Below are 22,547 nucleotides of genomic sequence, written 5' to 3' on the forward strand. Positions count from 1 at the left end.
ATGATAATTGTTAAGTAAATGGACAAAATGGGTGTTTGCAAATTCCTTCAATTTTCAGTTTTAAAAAAAACATTACAGGCAGCTGAGCTTTAGTTATTATTGCTGAAGATGATAAGATAAGCCTGCTGTCTTGCCTAGGCAAATGAAGGAAAATTTATAATGGGCAAACTGACTTCTGTAAAATTTGTAAATCCCTTGTATTATCAAATATACTTGCTGATAAGTTGAATTGAACTGCAGACTACACAGACCTAGATCTGCCATTGCATAATGTGTTGACTCAGCAGATCCGGTCTATGCAGTTTGTTAGGAGTTATCAGTAGAACAAACAACATAGACCCAGATCTGCCAACAAATTATGTGACAGTACAACAGGGTCTATATTATTTGCAGTTGGACTTAACTTATGAGTTTGTAAATAATTATGCTGTTCATAATGAAGAGACAGTTTTGGTTTTTATTACATAGTAAAATGATTCAGGAAAGCTAGTGTGATATTGCAAAGTGTATACTTATGGTATATGGTTATTGCAAAGAATTAAACACTGAAAAAAATAACACCAAAATGTACTGTTTCCGATAATATTTTTTGCAGGATATACTTTTTTAACAGGGGAAATCACATATTATTTATTAACATAATCTGGGTTTTAATCAGATAAATTCTTTTTTATAATAGAACATAAACATTTTGTCATTCCAGTTTAGCTAATTTATGCATATTGTCCTCCATAGATGCAGCATCTCTCATGTAGCCATAGCTAATCCTCTCTGACATTTAATGAATCCCTTCTTAAAAATCAGTGAGCACCTAAAAATTTCACACTACCCAGCTTGAAAATTGAAAATCCCCTCTGTTAAAAACATGCTATGGGGGAATTCCTACTCTGTGGTAAGATCTTGGAGAAGTCACAGATTATTTGGTTATATAACATTATGCTGAGGAGATGGGAATTAAGTCCCTTTTCCAAGGACACGTGAAGCTGCCAGTTCTGGCTGGCCTTAGCTGCCAGGTATCATACCAAAAACCATCATCATAAATCATCATTATATCAGCTGTTTTTATGTGTCATGTACAGATAAACTTTAGTTTTCATGTGATTATCATATTTATGCTCTGCTGATGGCAACTTCACATAACATCTTTGGTGCCAAGTACGAGCATGATTCGTGCAAGACTGGCTGACAGTAGATGCATCTAATTATGATAAAGAAAACAGAATGCAGAAGAGACTAAGAGATTCATGGAATATGAGAAAACAAAGGAATATTATTAGCTTTATGCACATGGTGTCATACTGGAAGGAAATAATGCATTGACAACCCAAGGCACTCAGTGCCCAGAACTTTATGATTTTGATCCTAAACCTGCAGTGGAGAAATATGTTTTTAAGAAAATGAAAGTATTGCTTGAAGATGAAATATAAGAAAAGAGTGAATGGGATGTTTTTATTCAGGGATTTACAAATTTTTATAAATGTCAACTTGACCATGGAAAGCTGACTTGAAAATTTAACTTGTCATTTGGAAATTTGAGTGTTCCAAAAACATAATATCCCAAAATGAGTTTAAAAAAAGATAAGCAAATATATTGGATATTTTAAAGAAATCACATATAATTTCAAGTTTTGTTTTTATTTTTGTTGACACCCTAAAACCATATGGCTGGTATTAAATTTATCCAAAAATATATATGTTAATAATACAGGTAGATAATTACATGTATATATATGACAAATAGTTAGAATTTAGATATAATTAAAAGAAAATAACAGTTAAATTTTCCAGTCAGTAATTTGCCCTGGGCAAGCTGATTATAGAACTTGTAAATCTCTGCGTTACAGCTAGTAATTTCATCAAGTTTCCTTTTTTTTCCCTAGGTAAGATAGCTGACTCATTAACTATGCCAATACTAGTGAAAGCTAGACTATGTGTAAACTCACAGTTGTAGGATTTGTGAACACTTATTTTTATCCATTTACTTAACAATTAACATTTTGTCACCTTTATATTGGTGACATACATACAAATATTTGAGGGGCCCCGAGTGGCCAAGTAGTCTAAAGCGCTTACCGTTCCGGATCACTGCCATCTCACCTCTGTCTGCGTGGGTTCGAGTCCAAGGCTCGGCTAGCGTGGGTACATGGGAAAGCCTGCCAGTAGCTTCTCGTGGGTCGGTGGTTCTTCCCTGGGTTTTCCAGGGTTCTTCCTCCACCAGTTATATTGGCCGCCATGTATAGCCTATCTAGTGCTGAAAAATGGCGTTAAACCCTACAACAACAACAACAACAAATATTTGACACTGACTTTTGAATTTGAGAACACTTTCTTTTATATCCATTTAATTATTTGCCAGGCAGTAAGTATATATCAGTTCCCTGTAATTATCATTTAAGCAACAGATCATAAATACTTTTTTTTTGGCAGATGCCATATTTTGGATACATCAGGACCTCCTGGTAGTTGATTGTTAGAGACAAATGACTTTTATTTATAAACACACTTGCCAAAAGTCTCACCTCAAAATCAGTGACATGCAGCAAAACTATCTTTGACAAGGCCATGTTTAAGAGTTGGCAATCTTGCAAGCTGCCAGAGCCTTGGTTATTACCTGCAAGTTGGCGAATCATGGATAGATACAAATATTGTGATTAAAATGTAACTATTAACTAAAGTCAAAGTATAGATCTTGCTTTAAATATTAATTATTCCCATTATCATGTCTTCACAAGAAAATGCAAGATTGATATGGATACAAAATGGAAATGGTGTGATAGATGAAAGAAGCAGGCCAGTTATTTCAGTAGAAAATGCGGTTCATATAAACAGTAAATAAAGATGCTAATATGTACTTAGTGAAATCATAAACTTGCAAGACATAAAGCATTACAAACAGAATGTTACCTCTTTCTTCAACTCTCAATATTTGTTTATTTGCCTATGGGCAGGTACTGTGGAGATTTGAGCTTGCCCGAGGTGAATTTGAGCTCCCAGGAGTAGGGCCAGTGGATTTATAAATCCCAGTGGTAATTTGTTTATTTCTTCTAGTGTCTTGGAAAAATTGATTTCAAATGGAATTAAGCTAATTAAATAAATTACAGTAATATAGTAAAGAAAGTATAGTCTCTTTCTTGATTCCTTAAGTTTTATCTGCACACAAATTTAAAGAATGGTAGAGTCATTGAGAATTGTTACAGCTGTAACATCCTAAACAATCAAAATTATCATGATTATCAACTGCCCCATATTTCATTCATTTATTATAATACTAAATATTTCACAAAGAGTGAACATTTGTAATCTAAGGACATGTATATTGGTGACAAAACATACACACATTAATATTCTGAATTATTGCATAGAAAAAGAAGAAAAAAACAAGTATCATTATTGGTACTCCTAGTTTTAGGACAGGGACTGCAGTTGAAAGTGCTAAAATAGTTGAAATTCAAACTACCAACCTATTTTGTCAGCATCCAGTAGACTTTATTAAGACCACCCCCAAAAACTAAGGCTGATTGTTATATGCGTGTCGTGAAGTAGATTGTTTACTATGTCTGTTGACCCTATTTCATTCTTGCACAACTCCAGTTTTCCACCTTCTACCAAACTTTGTAAACACCATTCTGAAAGCCAAGATTTACTGCTGCACGTTCATTTTTGTTTCTTTTTCAAAAATGGTGATCGTGTGATTTAGTGGGTCAGTAACCCATTTATGTTTTGCAAATATATAGTTGGTGTGTGTGTGTGTGATTAGGATTTTTAATGTAGCTTTAACAATTTTTCAGTCATTTCGCTACGATGTCTGCAGTGTTGCAGTTTATAGTGATGTCTAGCACTGGGGCATCATGTCGCAAACACTTAACATGATGTCCCACCCAGTGACATTATCCTGACACCAGGCCGACCAGTCCTAACACTACCCTCTTAATGCTGAGTGCCAAGCGAGGCAGCTGTTAGTACCATTTTTGTAAGTTTTTTTTATGACTCGGCCGGGGTTCAAACCCATGACCTCCTGCTTCCGAAGCGGACGCTCTAACCACTAGGCTACTGGAGTGATACAAAATATAGTTGGTGAAATCAGGAATGCTAGATGATGGTAATGGTTAGAGAAGCATGTATATGATGCCAAATGAAAGACTGCACTTGATGGAATATATCTTTCTTGTATCTTTTTATTTTAGTGGTGAGCATATGATTCTGTTGAAGAAAAAAGTAATATTTAGTTTATACTTGGTACTCCATTTATTCAGTTGAAACATGTTGCATACTTTCTACTTACAAGATTAAATTTACTATTAAATGTTCATTAGTGTCAGAAGATTTTCATTTATGTCCACTTCTTGTATCTTTTGGGGAAAATTGTATTGGAAACAATCAGGAAATTAAATTTCATTTAGTTTAGAATGATTAAAATTCAAGTTTTGGTATTGCAGCTTTGACTTTCTGGGTTCCCTCCTGGGGCATTGTCTCGGAAACCTGGTGGAATCAAAGGCACCCACCAGAGAACCAACCTACTTCCAGCACTTTTTACACTCACATAACTGATATAGAGTTTTGTGTCTAAAGGTCATAGATCAAGGACGTGATGAATCTAATGAAAAAATAATTGTTTCTGTGCATTTAGATCACATGCTCTCAACTGAAATCCATTTGTCAATAATCTCATCAGCGATGTAAAGATGCCAATGGGTAACCAGGTACTCGGGGGACCAGGCTGTTAATAATAACATGTGTACTAAAATGAAACATTCAGTACCCTTATATCATATACAAGTTTTTTGCCAGCACTTGTAAAGGCAGCATTGACTTTGTTTTCAGGTTGGCAGTCTTTTTTATTGAGCTGCAAATAGATATATTTTACAGTGCCAAACAGAGGTCATCCAGCAAATGGTTGACCATAACCCACAGCTTTTTTCCCATATGAAAACTCTTTGAGCCACATATGTGGTACAATTTTCTAAATGAATGCCTACATATGTTCAGCTGTCAGCATAACAATTACTACTACTTTATATACTGTCTCACTCTTTGTTCTACTGATTACTCCTAACAAACAGCATTGACCTAGATCTGCTGGTGCATTATGCAATAGCAGATCTGGATCTGTGCAGTTTACAGTTGGACTTGATGATAAAACAAGTATATTTGTTATGTAAGTTGTATTGTGTGTTTATTCTTTTTCTTCCAGCATGTATTTGTGACATGTTAGGCTCAGAAGGTGAAGGAGACAGAATGTGTAATATGTCCTTGACAAACCATCCGTGGTGCAAATGTAAGCCTGGGTATGCAGGCTTGTTTTGTGAATCATGTGCATTTGGATTCTACCGACTGAACCCTTTCATGCCATGTCATGCTTGTCCCTGTAAGATGACAGCATCGTCAGGGTCCTGTCATTTTGGTATGTATGAAAAGAAGCAGTCACAGTATGGTTTAAAAAATATTTAATCAAAGATGGATACTGAAATTAAAACATATTGACCTCCAACATTGCTAATATGGCAAACTATACCATGTCAGTGTCTATCTTTGATGACATCAGATACATTTCCAGTAATGGTAGTGATGCTTTTACCAGTATTAAAGTTTTACCAGTATTCATTATTATTTGCCATGCAGTTACTTTAAGGATATTGATTTCAGCATTGACCAAGGTGATCATCATCTTAAAATGACAAAACATAAAAACAAATTTAGCTATTGAAATTCAATATAAAATGTTTATGTTATAAAACACCTCAGTGGTAGAAAAATGTTCATAAATCATGGTTGCCTGCCAAATTATAAAACTAGACACATGGTTGTAAGACTCAAAACCCTCTTCTTAAACATACTTAAGATAAATCATTAATGTATGAACAGTTTGGGCTTTGATTTTGAATCAGTTGCTTGCAGTTCTTTGATTTTGTTGTCCCAGGCAATGTGTAATCTTTTTTTCTACCACTGATTGTAAAACGACTAATAACCAGTGTTTGTGCAATTGGTACAACATTTACAAAAAGATAAATAGATGCCAATAGTTTGTTACATTTTTATTTTATTTTTACTTGTGCTATTATATTTAAACTTGAATGAAAGGTCTGTAGGATGCACTTATTATTTACGCTAATTTGAGGAAACAACTAAAAGGATGGAAGAACAAGAAAAAGGGATTGATCGTTTACTCCTTTGGGTTGCATTTTCTTTATCATTGCAGGAGAGAAATTATGCTTGCTTTTCTAAATAAAACAATATAGTCCCTCATTTGCTGGAATGTTTTTCCCAAACGTGACTATCGATAAATGCCTGCATTGTACAGTAAAAATATTTTCTGTCCTTGATAAAGAACAAATAAAATACTCGAACTTGAAAAAAAATCCTGTGGAATTTGCATCTCCCTATTGTCTCACAAAAATGAAAGACAATACTTTTGTGTATTATGTCATTGGGCAGATATGTATGTATAAATATACACTGTTATTTTAGAACATTTGCATGTCAAGGTCAAAGGTCAATGCCACAGTGATTGAAAAAAAAAATGGTTTCTGCACAATAACTTGAGTTATATACAGTTAACAAACATTCTGGATAGCAGGTGCTTATGGTAAGGAAGAAGCATATTGATTTGTGGTCAGAGGTATATTGGCAAGGTCACTGTGTCTGAAAGAAGGGAAAAAAATTGTGCACAATAACATTTGTTCAACATCACAGACCTTGAAAATTCGTTGATGGCTTGCACTTACATCACAGTCTTAGAAACTTTGCGCATGGCTTGCACATGGCATGAGGAAAACATCAATTGATTTGGGGTCAAGTGGTCATAAGTGAAGGTCACTGTGACAATAAAGAAATATGTTCTGTTGTACCATTTTATTTACATTACAAACAGATCAAATTTTGTAGATGGCTTGCACTTGGGTTTGAAGAAAATGCTATTGATTTTGGGGTCAAAGGTCAAGTTCATTGACTGAAAGAAAATTAAAATCTGCACAGAGATGTCAGTTTCATCAAAGTTAGTGAATAACTTACACACTGAGTAAGAAAGAAACCTATTTATTTTGGGGTCAAAAGATCACTCACTGAAGTTCACTGTGACTGAGATAATATTTTTTGTGTGCATAATATGTTTTTTCTAGACCTCTTATCACGACCAAGGTTTGTGGAGAGCTTCCACTTGCAGTGATGAAGAGGCATGTTTATTTTGATATCAAACTGTTCAAAATAAAGCTCATTGTGCTAAATAATAAAATAATTTTGTTGTAGAGCAGGTTCCTTGACCTATCTTTGTGGATGGCTTGCACTTAGGGTACTAAAGAAACATGTAGAGTTTAGAGTCTTAAGTTCAGAAGTCATTTTCATGCTCAGTGTAATCAGAAAATAATTGAGAATACATTTTTTATCATATGATATTTTATATTTTTTGCAGTGGAGGGTTATTTACATTGCTCACACTGTAATCTTGGCTACACTGGAAATCTGTGTCACAAATGTGCGAATGGATACTACAGGCAACGCATTGAATATCCTACAATACCCCTTATTCCCGGTGACTGTATACCATGTGACTGTAATAACAACACAAACCTATTACTACCAGATATCTGCGATTATTCAGGTAATCTTTACCATTGATTAATCGATTGGAGTTTTACGGTGCACTAGCACTGTAATGCTATTTAGCGCAATAAAAAAGTTTGTAGTATAAACAATTTATATATCAAGATTGGTTCATGATCAGCTAGCAATAAATGACAAAAATAAAACATTTTTGAGATACTGAGGACAATATTTAAAGGTTCCTTATAGGCAGGTAATGTTTTTGTATGTATAGAGGATAATTAGATTGTAAAAAGATGTTAGGGTGGTTTACAGTACACATTGGTCAAAATACTAAAGGAAATAGGTTGGACATAAGCAATATTTTAGAATAAATGTTAACTTCCTTAAATAAATTTAAAATACAAGACACATTTACTGTGTATCATAAAGTTCCTAAATGTGCTGACCATTGCAGTATGATCACAAATAAGCTGAAGATTTAAACTATCAGAAAGTGCTTCAGCCTAAAGAGTTCTTTGCAAAAAACACACTCAGGTGGATCTTCACCCATTTATATATAGGTCACCCTTTAATATGTAGGAGTGGGTTAGAGAAGTATGACCAAGTACAAGTAAACTCACGATCATTTCAGTATTTTATTTAAAGATGCTACACCCCAAGAATGTTCAATATGTCAATCAGCCAAAACGATGTGTTAATGAAAACAAAAATCTCTTCATTTTTGTTTGATAGTAGTCATTAATTTAACAGAATAATAATTTGAAGCATTATTTGTACTAGCTAAATTTGTAAAAGGTCACTGTTCTAAAATTATTTAAGTTTCTAACTTTTTATCACTGTAGTAATGTGGCTATTGTATTGGTACAGATTAGGGAAAAATCAGTGCAAATCTCTGTATATTGTCTTAAAAATCTTTTTTTAAAAATGAATATTAGTAAATATTTTGCTTGTGAAGTGGTACAGTTTTGGATTGTCACTCATGGCTTCACCAGTCATAACATTACACTATTTTATTTCCCACTTGTATAACAATTCCTACCATCTACTAAAAAAACCCAGATATCCTCTTTGTATGCAGGTGGTTGTTGTAGAGTTGCTGAATATATGGTTATTGTGTAAATAATTGTGAACCCAGTTTGAGAAATTTTCCTTCAAAACAGTAAAATTTGGCATAAAATTACCTTTTACCTAAAGTTTAGAAACGGTACATAACATGAAAAATTTCCTGATTTGAAGTGATGTTAAAGTAAAATTCATATAGATCTATGTAGATATTTAAAATTCATATAGATCTATATGGATATTTTCTCAGATTTTGGCTAAGATTGGAAAGTTTCAATTTGGTCAGAGGGAAAAAGTGGAGGGTCAATCAGTGGAAAGTAGCCAGGCGAATATGACACATAGGAAATAAGTAAAGTAAAATACATTTCTTTTGTTTGATAAAAAGACCATTCATTAGTATTTAATCTTGTACATTTAAATATGTGGCATTCTAGAAAATAGATGTTCTGTTTTAGATATTTGTTCATGTAACATTAGGTGATATACCCATCATTTTCTGTTTTCATTTTTTATTACAGTATCCCTCATTCATTAATATTTTATCTTGTTTCTTTTATATAAATAACCACATTTGTCATTCTGTATGTCCAGGCTGCAAAACAAGAGGTCATGAGATTGAAACTTGCGATGGCTTCCCAATTTTTAAGAAAAAATATTTTTATGTTTATACCTTTATACTTTAAACTTGCTCATCCCAATATTTTTTAATTTTTATTTTATTCTCTTCCTAGGATGGAGAGTTAACCTAGTATTTAATAATTTGAAACTCCAGAATATGATTTTCTGTTCAAGATTTTGCACTCATTTAACATTAGGTAATATACCTGTCATTTTCTATTTCTTTATTTCCCAATTGCCAATTTGCTGTTTGTTTTTAGACTACATGTATTTAATATCTGCTGGCATGCTAGCTTATCCATTTGTGTTCATTGTTTATATTGAAACTGAATCCTATATCACATATATAATCTAAAGACAGTTACACTTATAGGCAGCAATGACTTTCCATGACAGTATGTACAAATCTGCTGATATTATTTTTGAACCAGGCTGGGTTGTTTTTCTTGTTCCACAAGATAATTTTGTTTTCTTCTCTAATATAACATATATAATTGTTTTTTGTTTTTTTAACCTTTAATAAATAAGAGCTAGAATATAATGTTTTCAAGGCGTTTGGGGGGCAAAAATTGTTTGACATTATACCCTGTTCTTACCTCTTCTGTTTAGAAAATGTAAATTTGAGTTTTTCATACTCTGTATAATTATCATTGATGATTTTAACCATTGCCAACAAGATTAAAAGTCTCTAAAATTATCCTCTGATATTAGCTACACAACTCTTGATGCAAGTGCATAATTATCCTTTCATTTGGAATACAATTTAAAGGACATTCATGGTGATTCCAGTGAACAGTTTCTTCACACTGATTTTTCATGATTATTTATCAGTCACTGGTTTCAGTAGAATCACTTGGTCAAAATATACCTGTTATTTTGTCAATGAAAATGAATTGTCCAAACCATGTCAGAGATCAACATGGTCATCAAAAAAGTCTACACACAAAGTCTTCCCAAGTGCTAATAATTGACTGATTACTCTTAATTAAGATATAATTTATTGACCTATGTAGCACCTATGGGAAGATATCTGATGTTGACGCAGTGGCAGTAATAGAAGTGGTAATTTTAGGTAATTTTAACAGCAGGTCACAATTAAATAGTGATCCATGAACTTGATGCAGTAACTATTGTGTAGGGAAATAATTGGAAAAGTGCCATTCATGGCGTAAATATTTTCTCTAGTTATCAGAAAAGTGCAATCATGGCATATATATTGAGTAGAGAGTCCTCATTAAAGTGCATTTTATGGCAGAATTATTGTGGAGTCAAGAGAAAAATGCTGTTCATGGCAAATATATTGAGTAGAGAGCCATCATAAATGTACAATTCATGGCATACATGTATATATTGAGTAGATAGTCCTCAGAAAAGTGCCACTAATGGCAGAGTTATCGTAGAGTCAAGAGAAAAATGCCATTCATGTCAGATATATTGAGTAGAGGGTCATCAGAAATGTGCCATTCAAGGAAGATATATAGAGTCATCAGAAAAATGCTGTTCATGGCATACATGTATATACTGAGTAGAGAGTAATGAGGAAAGTTTTATTTATGGCATATGTATTAATAAAGAGCCACCAGATAAGTGCTATTTATGGCATAAGCACTGTGTAAACCCTGCAAGTATGCAATAAATGAAAATAATATTGTTTGTACCTCATATACATATACACACACACACACACTATGCAATAAGATCTTATTTTGTAGTCCTTTTTGTCATCCTTTTTCATGTTTATTCTAGGAAAATGCTCTCTCTGTCTGTACAACACTACTGGAGACAATTGTGAGAAGTGCAAACCACAGTTTGTAGGTGACCCAATCAAAGCTAAGAACTGTACACACATATGTAAGTTTTCTTATTCCACACTTTGGCATTGGTTATATATAGTGTATTGATACCATCCAGCTATCTATGTATCCCTCACTCTATCCCTAACTACAGTATACACTCAATTGTATGTCAGATCCAGCTGTCCGTCACTCTGTCCCTAACTACAGGATATACTCACTTGTAAGTCAGATCTAGCTGTGTATCTGTCACTCTGTCCCTAACTACAGTATATACTCACTTGTTTGTCAGATCCAGTTGTCTGTGTATCTGTCACTCTGTCCCTAACTACAGTATATACTCACTTGTTTGTCAGATCCAGTTGTCTGTGTATCTGTCACTGTCCCTAACTACAGTATATACTCACTTGTTTGTCAGATCCAGTTGTCTGTGTATCTGTCACTCTGTCCCTAACTACAGTATATACTCACTTGTTTGTCAGATCCAGTTGTCTGTGTATCTGTCACTCTGTCCCTAACTACAGGATATACTCACTTGTTTGTCAGATCCAGTTGTCTGTGTATCTGTCACTCTGTCCCTAACTACAGGATATACTCACTTGTAAGTCAGATCTAGCTGTGTATCTGTCACTCTATCCCTAACTACAGGATATACTCTCTTGTAAGTCAGATCCTGCTGTCTGTGTATCTGTCACTCTGTCCCTAACTACAGGATATACTCACTTGTAAGTCAGATCCTGCTGTCTGTGTATCTGTCACTCTGTCCCTAACTACAGGATATATTCACTTGTATGTCAGATCCAACTTTGTATCTGTCACTCTGTCCCTAACTATTGTATATACTCACTTGTATGTCAGATCCGTCTGTATGTCTGTCACGGTACTCTATCTCTAACTACTGTATATACTCACTTGTATGTCAGATCCATCTGTATGTCTAACTGTCACTGTCCCTAACTACAGTATGTCCTGACTTGTATGTCAGATCCATCTGTATGTCTGTCTCTCTGTCCCTAACTACAGTATATACTCAATTGTATGTCAGATCCAACTTTGTATCTGTCACTCTATCTCCAACTACTGTATATACTCACTTGTATGTCAGATCCGTCTGTATGTCTTACTGTCACTCTGTCCCTGACTACTGTATATACTCACTTGTATGTCAGATCCGTCTATATGTCTAACTGTCACTTTGTCCTTAACTACTGCATATACTCACTTGTTTGTCAGATCCAGCTGTCTGTATGTCTAACTGTCACTGTCCCAAACTACTGTATATACTCACTTTAATGTCAGATCAGTATATATGTCTGTCACTCTGTCCCTAACTGCAACGCATCTCAGAGCATGATGTGCTGTCACAAAATGTAAAGGGAGATCAGTGTCTTTGTTGTTTGTTGTACTGATTGCTTCTAGCAAACTGCAGAGACCTAGATCTGCCAGTGCATTATGCAACAGCAGATCTGGATTTATGCAGTTTGCAGTTTAATCTGACTTATAAATGAGAATATATGGTATATTTCTCTTAGCTTGATGGAAATTCACATTTTTGTAAGTAGTTTGTTAGAGTGGTAAGCATTTGCATAGTGGGTATTTTTCCTGACTCATTCCACCCACCACCCACCCCAGTGTTCCTTGGAGTTGGTCAGTGGTCTTGTTTACAAAAATTTCAGCTGAAGTGTTTATTTTCAAACATTCATTTGACCAGATCAAATTTTTATTTGATCCATTAATGCAGGAGATGTATAGTATATGTACATTTATATTACATTGACTTTGAGGGGCCATGATTGCTCATTAGAGTGTTTGATTTGTATTTCAAGGGTCGCATGTTTGACACCTACCAAGGCCAGACAAGATAGGGTGTCTTATTGTGTGGTTGTGAAAGGCAGTTATGAAGCCATTTCTTCAGCATTGTTGTAGAGTCATTAATGTGTAAAAGGTGCTGTTAAAACCAAAAAGAACAAACTTTACTTTGCTGTTTCATTATATACATTTTCATGTAGTATGTATGGATGTTAATTTTCAAGGTTTCTTTTGATTGACATCAGTTATGATAATGTAGTGCCTTTTCCTGTCTGATTAGATGAAAATAATGTACTGATATTCTGACAAAGTTTTAACTTTGGTTCATTCATACAGTCACAGCAAGGATACAACAAATTATGTATTTAATAGATTTGGAGGTCTGAACTATAGGTCACTGTCCAGGAGCAGGATTTGGTTCTGTTGAACTTTGTGAGCCCCCCCCTCCTTTGCTGACCACCTTTTTAAACATGAGTGGCCTTAGATGAGAGGCTGTCCACTTGGTTACATGATGCATGTCAGGGAATTGTGTAATGCTCATTACTTCCTCCTGTGTCCTGGATGCACATAGCACATTACTTCCTGAACACTTGACTCTTGTTCCTTGAAAACTTAGAAGAAAAATAAAATAAAATAAACATGGACTTGTGCTTTTCATCTACAAAGAAAGGCTTAAAAGAACATTCATACTGTGTAGAAATGGCATATTATGTAAATGTTTCATTTTTTTAAAAAAGATACATGTTTCATAACTAGAAATGTGCAGCCAGAGCAGATGTTCCTTTGTGTTTCTTACTTTCACTTGCTTTCTCCAGTGGGATTGATAGAATATTTAAAATACTGGTGCTTTTATACCTCCTACAGGTATGTTCCAGAATTCATAGTCTGTACGTTAAATTTGTATGAAAAGTCAGTGAATATGAAACAAGAACAAAATATTCTTGGGTTTGTAGAAATATATAGACTCTCTCTTTACTTTCAAATAGGGATAATTCATCAACTTCATTTCAAAGAAGTATCTTTATAACTAATTTAGCCAGCATGCTTTTAATTTTGCAGTACACACTATTGGGCATGTGAGGCATTTCGAGCCACCAGCAATGGGTGTGATTGCAGGAGTCATTGTTGGAGTGTTACTATTGCTGTGTGTAATTGTCGGCTTCATAGTGTACAAGAGAATGAAGCACCCCAAACCCCAACAGCCCTTCTGGACTATAGAACTAAAGGATGATCACGAGGGAGTCAACTTTAGTACAGTACCAGAAGATGAATTACAGAACCATGAGGCACTCGAAGATATGAACTTTTATGAGGAGCATGGTGGAATAGTTCGCAATGGAACACAGAAGTATGCACCTTTACGAGAGACTGTGTAAAGGTCATAGAACTTCAGAAATAATGGAGAGCAGTTTTAATGTCGCGTTTCCTTGTTAGAATTTTTTTATTGCAAGATATTGCTTATAAATGAATAGCAAGAAATATACAGAGATTGTTTGATTTATAAAATTCATTTGTTTTATTGATTTAAAAAAAAAACATTTTTGAAAGTGTGATCTAATGGTGCATGCATGTGTACATGCTTTGTGTTGGCATGCCTGATATTTTATAACTTCTCATATAATCTCAAGTTGCTGATTCTGAACCTGATATTGATGGGTGGTGTCAGAGCCATTTGCCAATGGAAAAAATTGACATGTTACTACCCCAGACATGGGGGTGGCATTTTTTTAGCAGATATTTTGAATCCATGATTACATGCTGCATAATTAATAGGCATGGCATTACTCATATATTTTCATGATATACATATTCATAGTGACGTGTAATTAATTGGCATGACATTTCTCATGTGCTTTGGTGATATTTTTTCAAGGTCACTTCGGTTGTCCATTTGATTAATTTTGTGTCCAATTTACTATCATCATCTTCTTTCTAGTATCTTTAGCTCAACTGGTTAGGATCAAAAGGGCATATTTGATGGCCAGTAGTTTGCATGGATGATGTTATTAGTGTTTTCACTTAAAAATTCTTATCATATGTAATAATGAAAAAATGTGTGGCAGTTTGATGGCCATCATGGTCACTGTCTTGCCATCTTAAAAATATACTGCTGCTCCTAAACAGATTGTCATATGGCTTTGGATGTTTACATTAAAAGTCTTTTCTTGTGATGTCTGGTTAATCCTAAATGAATTTGGATGTTTGCGTTAAAAGTCTTTTCTTGTGATGTCTGGTCAATCCTAAATTAATTTGGATGTTTGCATTAAAAGTCTTTTCTTGTGATGTCTGGTTAATCCTAAATGAATTTGGATGTTTGCATTAAAAGTCTTTTTTTGTGATGTCTGATTAATCCTAAATGAATTTGGATGTTTGCATTAAAAGTCTTTTCTTGTGATGTCTGGTTAATCCTAAATGTGCCAATCTGACAGCTGAAAAGGCTGCCACAGTTCTGTCATGAAATTTGTTTTAAAGCAACATCTCGGGAATAAATGTGGTATCAAGATAGGGTTTAACTTTAAGACTTATTATATACATTTGGTCTTTAACGAAAACAGTTCTGATCTGATCCCCAACATAGTCATGTCAGCCATCTGGAAAATCTTGTCCCTGCATAGGGATGGTTGCATTTGTCATGGAGGTTTTCACTGAAAGGCTTTGCATGATGTTGTTGGCCCAGTATATATGGCTGGTATTAAATAAATGCGGTGCTAATCTGGTCTTCAAAATTGCAGCCATATTGATCATAGCAAAATCTTGTTATTGCTACTCTTTTCAAATGAAAAACTGAATAGCTAATTTAGTAGCTGGTAGAGTATCATACATGCAATCCAAGGTTCATAGGTTTGATACCCAACTATGCCAACACATGTCAGCTGCCTTAATGTATTATTGAGAAAAGCACTTAGATTCTGTTTCCTTGGCATGATACAGCCAAGAATGTGTACAGAGGTCTGTTAACTCATTAACCCCTGGAGGTTTTTTGTCGCTTTTGCCTGAAATGCAAGTAGGAAACACATTATGGGGATTTATTCCTGAATACATCCTTATAGATCAACTTTCAAGAGATTTCCCATTAACCTAATGCCTAGATGTGTTAGAAGCATCACTTTTCATTGGCTGTTTTGCTCCTGCATGAGTACAAAGGTAAAAATTGTACATCTTTAAAAAAAAAAATTGCTTATCAGACCCATCATTTTCATATTGAGACCACTCTTTATTCCAGATGCCCATCTTATCCTACTTTTTGCAGAGGTTCACCTGTCTGTGTGCAGTTGAGTCTGGTCTACCTTAGACATGAGGCCAAAAAGTCTAAACTCCAGAAGCAGCAGAGGGGGCGAATCCTACAAAGGTCTAGAGACCACCAAATGATAAAATAAGCCTTAAAAAAAAAGCTAATCCTACAACAAAACGAGACTTCCAAATGCTAAAATAAGCCTTCAGAAAGGGGGGGGGGGATTCTACAACAGCAACGAGACAAAAAAACGCGACCCCCCCCCCCCAACTTGTTGTCGCCGCCCGGGGGCTGCTCTCTTTGAGTTTCTCACGTTAACCATACAATGTATCAAGTCCGATACGGTATCGTGTCCGCGGGTCGTGTAAATTTATTGTCACAAATCCATGCGCGGTTCTTTGAGCGCGACTAAAGAAATTTTTGAATTTATTTATGTCCATATCACCGCTACACCATGTCTGATGAATGTTTCTCAGCGTGTGAACATCAACTCCATTAAACACCGCAAGAAGATTACAGTTGTCTCTAATTACTTTAGGAATTTGTGTATAACGCTGAGTAACATAAATCACATCAGTGTTTTTATGACGACCTCGTGAAAATATTCTTGCAGGATTTTTTTGCTTGTCCAGCATCACATCATCATACACTACTAGGTTATTTATTTCCCCGTTAAGGTCTTCCACGGACGGAGCTTCTTCAATATCAGTTATAAATTCAACAACATCCTCGCCGTCTTCACTCAGCGCTTTTGCACTCTCATTAAAATCTTTTATAACATCATAACAACGTTGATCATCCACAGACGGAGCTATCAAGTATAGTTTGTCCCATTTCATCCACTTCATTATCATGTTCAGTAGCAGTTGCGTTTTACCTGATCCTGACGGTCCTATGATGATCATTCTGATAGAATTTGGTAGCACGGAATTATGCTTGACTGGTTCTTTCCTTCGCGTCGCAGAAAAATCAGTGATCTCCATTTGTATATAAGGAATAATAATTATGGATCTATATTGTGTAAAGTGTAAGGCACGAACCCCTACAAACGACATAACAACCATTACAACAAAAAATAACAGACAAGCACTCTCTGGTAAGTGTGCGCGATGTGGCACAAAAAAATTTAGATTTCAAAAAAAAAGCCTGACAAAGTCAGCGGAGGTGACATCGCAGCAACCCTCGGACGACTTCCAGGTACCCCTTGGGCTAAATATCCCGGAGAAAAACATCTTCCGGGATACAATTACTGCGGTCCAGGGACACGACTAGATATCAGACTTGATGAACAATCTAAACCAAAACCGGGAGAGTATCCGATAAACGCTATCGACGCAGCGTGTCACATACATGATGTTGCTTATCGAAGTAAAGATCTACAAGACAGGCATATCGCGGATGTGAAATTAATTCATGCACTAAGCGCCATAAAAAATAAATCATTTAAGGAGTCACTCGCTAATTGGTTAGTAAGATCAGCGATGAAATCTAAATTAGCATTAGGCGCTGGATAATTAATAACAATGGAAGCATTTCCAATGCAAGCGATTTATTATTCCCCAATCGGATACTGGAGAGGTAACTCAGCAATTAATAAACTCGCCAACGCGGCATCAGTAACACGCGAGGTTGCCAAAAAATGGCTGTCAAAACAAGCAATATGGCAAATCTACTTACCACCACCTCGACAAATCAACTTTGCACATTTTGATGTTAGTACCCCCAATGAAGTTCATCAGGCTGACATACTATTCCTGCCTCATGATACTGTCCGTAGAAAAACATACAAATACGCGCTAACAGTAGTTGATGTTGCTAGTAGATACAAAGAAGCAGAACCGTTAGCGACTAAAACAGCCGCTGAAGTTGCCTCTGCGTTTAAACGAATTTATCAGCGAGGACCTCTAAACTGGCCACGATTATTACAAGTTGATCCTGGTAAAGAATTTCAGGGCGCGGTATCATCACTGACAAAGCAGCATAACGTTGTTATACGACGAGGGCATACTGAAATTCATTGGGATCAGGCAATTGTTGAGCGATTTAATAGAACACTCGCTGAGAGATTATTCGGATACCAGTACGCGAGGGAATTCATTTACGATACGAGATCTCGTGAATGGGTTGCAAGACTGCCAAACGTGATAGCCGCACTGAATAATGAAATTACCAGAACAACAAACATGAGACCTGTAAATGCAATCACAAAAAAATATATACCCGGCGTCGAACGTGGACATATTTCAACGCAGCCAGGGACGCTAGCGTCCCCGTTGCTGGGTAATGTCACCGTTAGGTATTTATACGAACCAGGCGAACTAGAAGGAGGAAAAAAGAGAGCAACCGATCCAACATGGAGTGTTACTACACATAAGATATCCAGCATAACCAGATCAACTGGGAGAAACGCAATCTACAGATTAGATTCAACTGCTCCTCAGCGTGGATTCACACGCGAGCAACTTCAGGTGATTCCCACGGATACACAATTACCACCTCGATCACTTAAATAACTGCAGCAGCACCTCTGCGTCGATTACACTCAAGACAGGTCAACATCACATTTTCACGCGTATGACCGCGATTACTATCTATTCTATCTACGGTAAATTGCCTTGGATTATTTTTCGAATACTGCCACAACAATAAACAATTACAACTTGCACAGTGATTATTCTGCTGTTGTTGTAATTGTATAATAAATTCAGCATCGAGATCAAACTCTCTACCATTTTTTTTGTCGCTCTGTTTGTAACCGGCTAATTTCTTTCTTATTGTATCATCGGCGATTGATCTGTTGATGCTGTCGTTGACAACATCATCTAATACAATTCTTCGTAACTGACCTATCCTTCTTACTCTGGACACGGCTAAATAGACTAAATTTGACCACTCGATGCGATCATCAACAATCCAAACTGTTGTATCTGAAATAGTTAGTCCCTGCGAACTGTGGATAGTCATAGCGTATCCTAGCGTCCACGGGGATTTGCTCATTTTCAGTGCCTGTTCAACAGCATCAACATCAACTGTGACAATATCATTTAATACTAAATTCTGTTTCTCCACCCCCGACGCAGTCCCGCGCGTTGGAATATCAACATCAATATTCTGCAATCGCGTATCAGCTGGTCTATAACACAACGGCACTGGCAACATGGGAAATTTCTTCTGATGTAACTGAAATAACCGCTGCTGAAGTGTGTCCCTGACTATCTTTCTACTTGCCACAATTAAATCACCTGGTTTCCACGTTTCCCAAAAGTCGCTCAGCTCCGTCTCTGGAATTATTTCACGCATTATCTCACACTGGACTTTATTGGTTTGTAGCCTGATCAACGCCTTAAACTCTTTCAGCGTTTCATCGAGTGCTCTAACATCGTTAGTTATTTCCTCATAATAATCTACAAAAGTTTTCAGCCACTCGTGTGGAGATTCACCTGTAAATGGGGGTGGTTGACCATGATCGCCGCACATCACCACTGCGGTATTTTTCTTTAGCAACCAATCCAGAAACTGTTTTAATATATCTAACGGCACAGTGTCTATCTCATCCCAGATTATTTTCTCGGGAATATATTTCGTTCCCATTCGTTCAGGTGTCCACGTGCCGCCGCTGTATTTGAAAAAACTGTGATACGTGCACGCGTTAACATCCCGTTGTCTCATCTCCCTGGCAAGTCTGTGTGTGGGAGTCAGCACGACCAAGTCAGAACCGCGAAATAATTCAATCGCCCGAGTTGTCTTACCAGAACCACCAGGTCCGTTCAGATAAACTGTTTTGTGTCTTGTAACAGGATCGTGCACCGGCGGCAGCAACGAAGTTGCCCCCGACGAAGATATTTCTGCGCTGCGATACTCATCCACGATTTCAACGTCAGCTGATTCACAATATCCGTGTAACATTTCATTCTTTATTCTCCACGAGCCCCACGATGGATCATCCGATATAACATTATTCAACACCGCTAAGTGTTTTTTACTAATATAAAATGAATCCGTTGCAACTCTTACTGCGTCAACGGGGAATCTATTAATCATCGACAACAAATTTATGGATACATAAGCTAGCATCGAAGATCTCAAATGTGTGTACTGAGATGATTCTCCGTCGATATAACTAAAAACAGTCCCTAGTTTTTCTCTGTTTGACAGAAACACATCTTCGCGTTTACAGAACATGTTGTTCGTGGCTGCATCAGCGACAACAAGATCCAATTCAGTCTTGTCCATGATTAATCGACTGTGATGTTGTTTATGATCATACGCTCCACCTTGAGTGAATTTTCCTATTATTTTTCGTCCTAGATCTTTTGCTGTGCTTGCATCATTTTTGATAATATCGTCGATAGAAGCTTCTGGATATTCTCGTGACCAATCTTCGATGACTTCTTGTGACGTAACCGGAGTTGGCAACCAAACTTCGGTTTGACGACAATAACATATAATCGCTTCGCTGACCGTCAGCGACAACAGTATTCGACTGTCAAGCATGTATCGCAATAACACTATCGGTGCCCATCGCTGTTCAACGAAATGTCTGCCAAACCAAACATAACACACAACATGTAAATCCTTAGCGAATTTAAACGACGACACACAAGCAAATCCGGTCAAGTCGAAATCAGGCAATGGTCCGTTTACAGCAACTCTTGTCATCGAGTTTGTAACGTGGCCAAACCGTTTAAAATATTCGCTGCATTCTCCACGCCCAAGGAAACTTCCTGGATAACACGCCGTCATGTCCACGGATATCATATCGCGGTAATCATACCGAGTATTCCACAAACCGCCGTGTCCGTATTCAACACAGCTCTGTTGGATATCCGCAAGAAAACTTTTCGGAGTTGGTCTCCATGAATTTCGTTCCCGGGCTACATGCGCGGCAACACCCGGGGCAGTAAAACAGTGTCGCAGTAACGTATCAGTGTCCGTCGCATGATATTTTTCTGCGAGTTTTTTCATTTCGTGCTGTAACGCCGCCGTTCTGTATATTTCCCCGTCGGGTCTCACAAACTGATTATATTCTCCATCTTCGCTCGAGAATAACCACACCGACACTGGATCGGTTTTACTTATCCGATGAATACAATCAAACATATTTCCCGAGTAATACTTCACAACACGGTCTCGCGGAAATATTCTAACCTGGTCAGTCCAAGCGTGACTGTTATGATCGATAATATTTATTGAAGCTCCATTGCGATTATATTTACACTCATACAATACCGTACCGGTTAACGATGAAACCGTTATAGGAAATCTCAGCGAGCGTTCCAACGCGGCAACATCATTTATTGACGCTCCTGTATCCGCTACTCGTTTAGCCCATTCTGTTATTTTATTTTTTCTGATCTCGGTTAGACCATTTCCACGTGGTGCATTTTTAAAATGTTCCATTACTCGCTCAGCAACACAATTCATCCTTGACTCTGTCAACGGCGACACCCTCATCGGGGCGAGTTTATCGACACTTGGTTTCTTTATCGGATAAATTCCATAAACGACCGCGGTCACAGGATACGCTCTGGCATAATACGGTTTATCAATCCCAACAAGTACTCCCGGGTTTGAGTCTTTGCTCAACAAAATGGTTTTTCCGCGCGGATCAAGAACAGGGTCTAGTTTGTCTCTGATAATCCACTTTCGGGTTCCCTCGTCGTCGACTCCAACAATAAATTTTATCTGCACGAAATATCTTCTATCGTCGAGATACTCAATTATATTACGCGCGATTGTATCGTTGATGGTACCATCAATGATGAAACTCAAGGAGTTTTCACGGGAAACTCTTCGATGAGCGATGCTAGCATCGTCGGGGATAATTTTATACGAAGACCACGTGTGTGCGGCACCATCACGACGAAACTCTTCTTTGGCATCCTTGATAACACCAATTACCGTTGCCAACTCTCTTCGTCGACGATCAGTGGTTAACCGGTCAAGATCGAATCGACCGCCTGCGGGTTTTATTCTGGATAGTCTTTCAAAACTCATTATTATAATTAAGACAAGTATTTAAATAGACAAATATATTATATGCACCAATGCAAGTGGATTAAACTAAATTCATCAGCGCCGTGTAGCAGACGTTGCAGAGGCGAATACTGTGGACAACATGCTCAACAGGTCCGCGGTGGGAGTCTAGGACCGATACCGTGTATCAGATGCGGCATTGGAGTACGAGGAAAAACGCAATTATGTTCAGCGTGTGGTGGAAAACGCTATCGAGAACTAAAACGGTATTATGATAAAAAAAATCCAGCCTCGAACACTCTCTCGGAGCGTGATTACATAAATAAGTTTTCAGGCAAATTATGAATTAGACAAATGATTTGCTTATAGTATAATGAATCAAGAATTCGTCCCCGAACAAGAATTTGTTCCACATCCAACTATTCCAAATTATGAGGCAAACCGAGATGGCATAGTACGACACTGCACGCGAAGACGACCAGTTGGTGGAGTTGATAATGCTGGTTATTTAAGATTTA

The 22,547-nt window shown here is 36.7% G+C and overlaps 1 protein-coding gene across 1 annotated transcript in view; it reads left to right on the plus strand.

Annotated features, from left to right (window-relative positions):
* LOC149778307 (uncharacterized) overlaps positions 1-16,147 on the plus strand; it is a 32,286-nt gene extending 16,139 nt beyond the window's left edge. Inside the window, exons 4-7 of the mRNA XM_089939125.1 lie at positions 5,192-5,401; positions 7,406-7,594; positions 10,966-11,070; positions 13,881-16,147. Coding sequence (XP_089795251.1) covers positions 5,192-5,401; positions 7,406-7,594; positions 10,966-11,070; positions 13,881-14,197 — 821 coding nt within the window. The 3' untranslated portion in view covers positions 14,198-16,147. The remainder of the gene's footprint in view (positions 1-5,191; positions 5,402-7,405; positions 7,595-10,965; positions 11,071-13,880) is intronic.
* The last annotated feature ends 6,400 nt before the right edge of the window (positions 16,148-22,547 follow it).

The sequence above is a fragment of the Sinohyriopsis cumingii genome, chromosome 17 (genome assembly GCF_028554795.1).
Source record: "Sinohyriopsis cumingii isolate HCF-2022 chromosome 17, ASM2855479v2, whole genome shotgun sequence".
Taxonomy (NCBI): Eukaryota; Metazoa; Mollusca; class Bivalvia; order Unionida; family Unionidae; genus Sinohyriopsis; species Sinohyriopsis cumingii.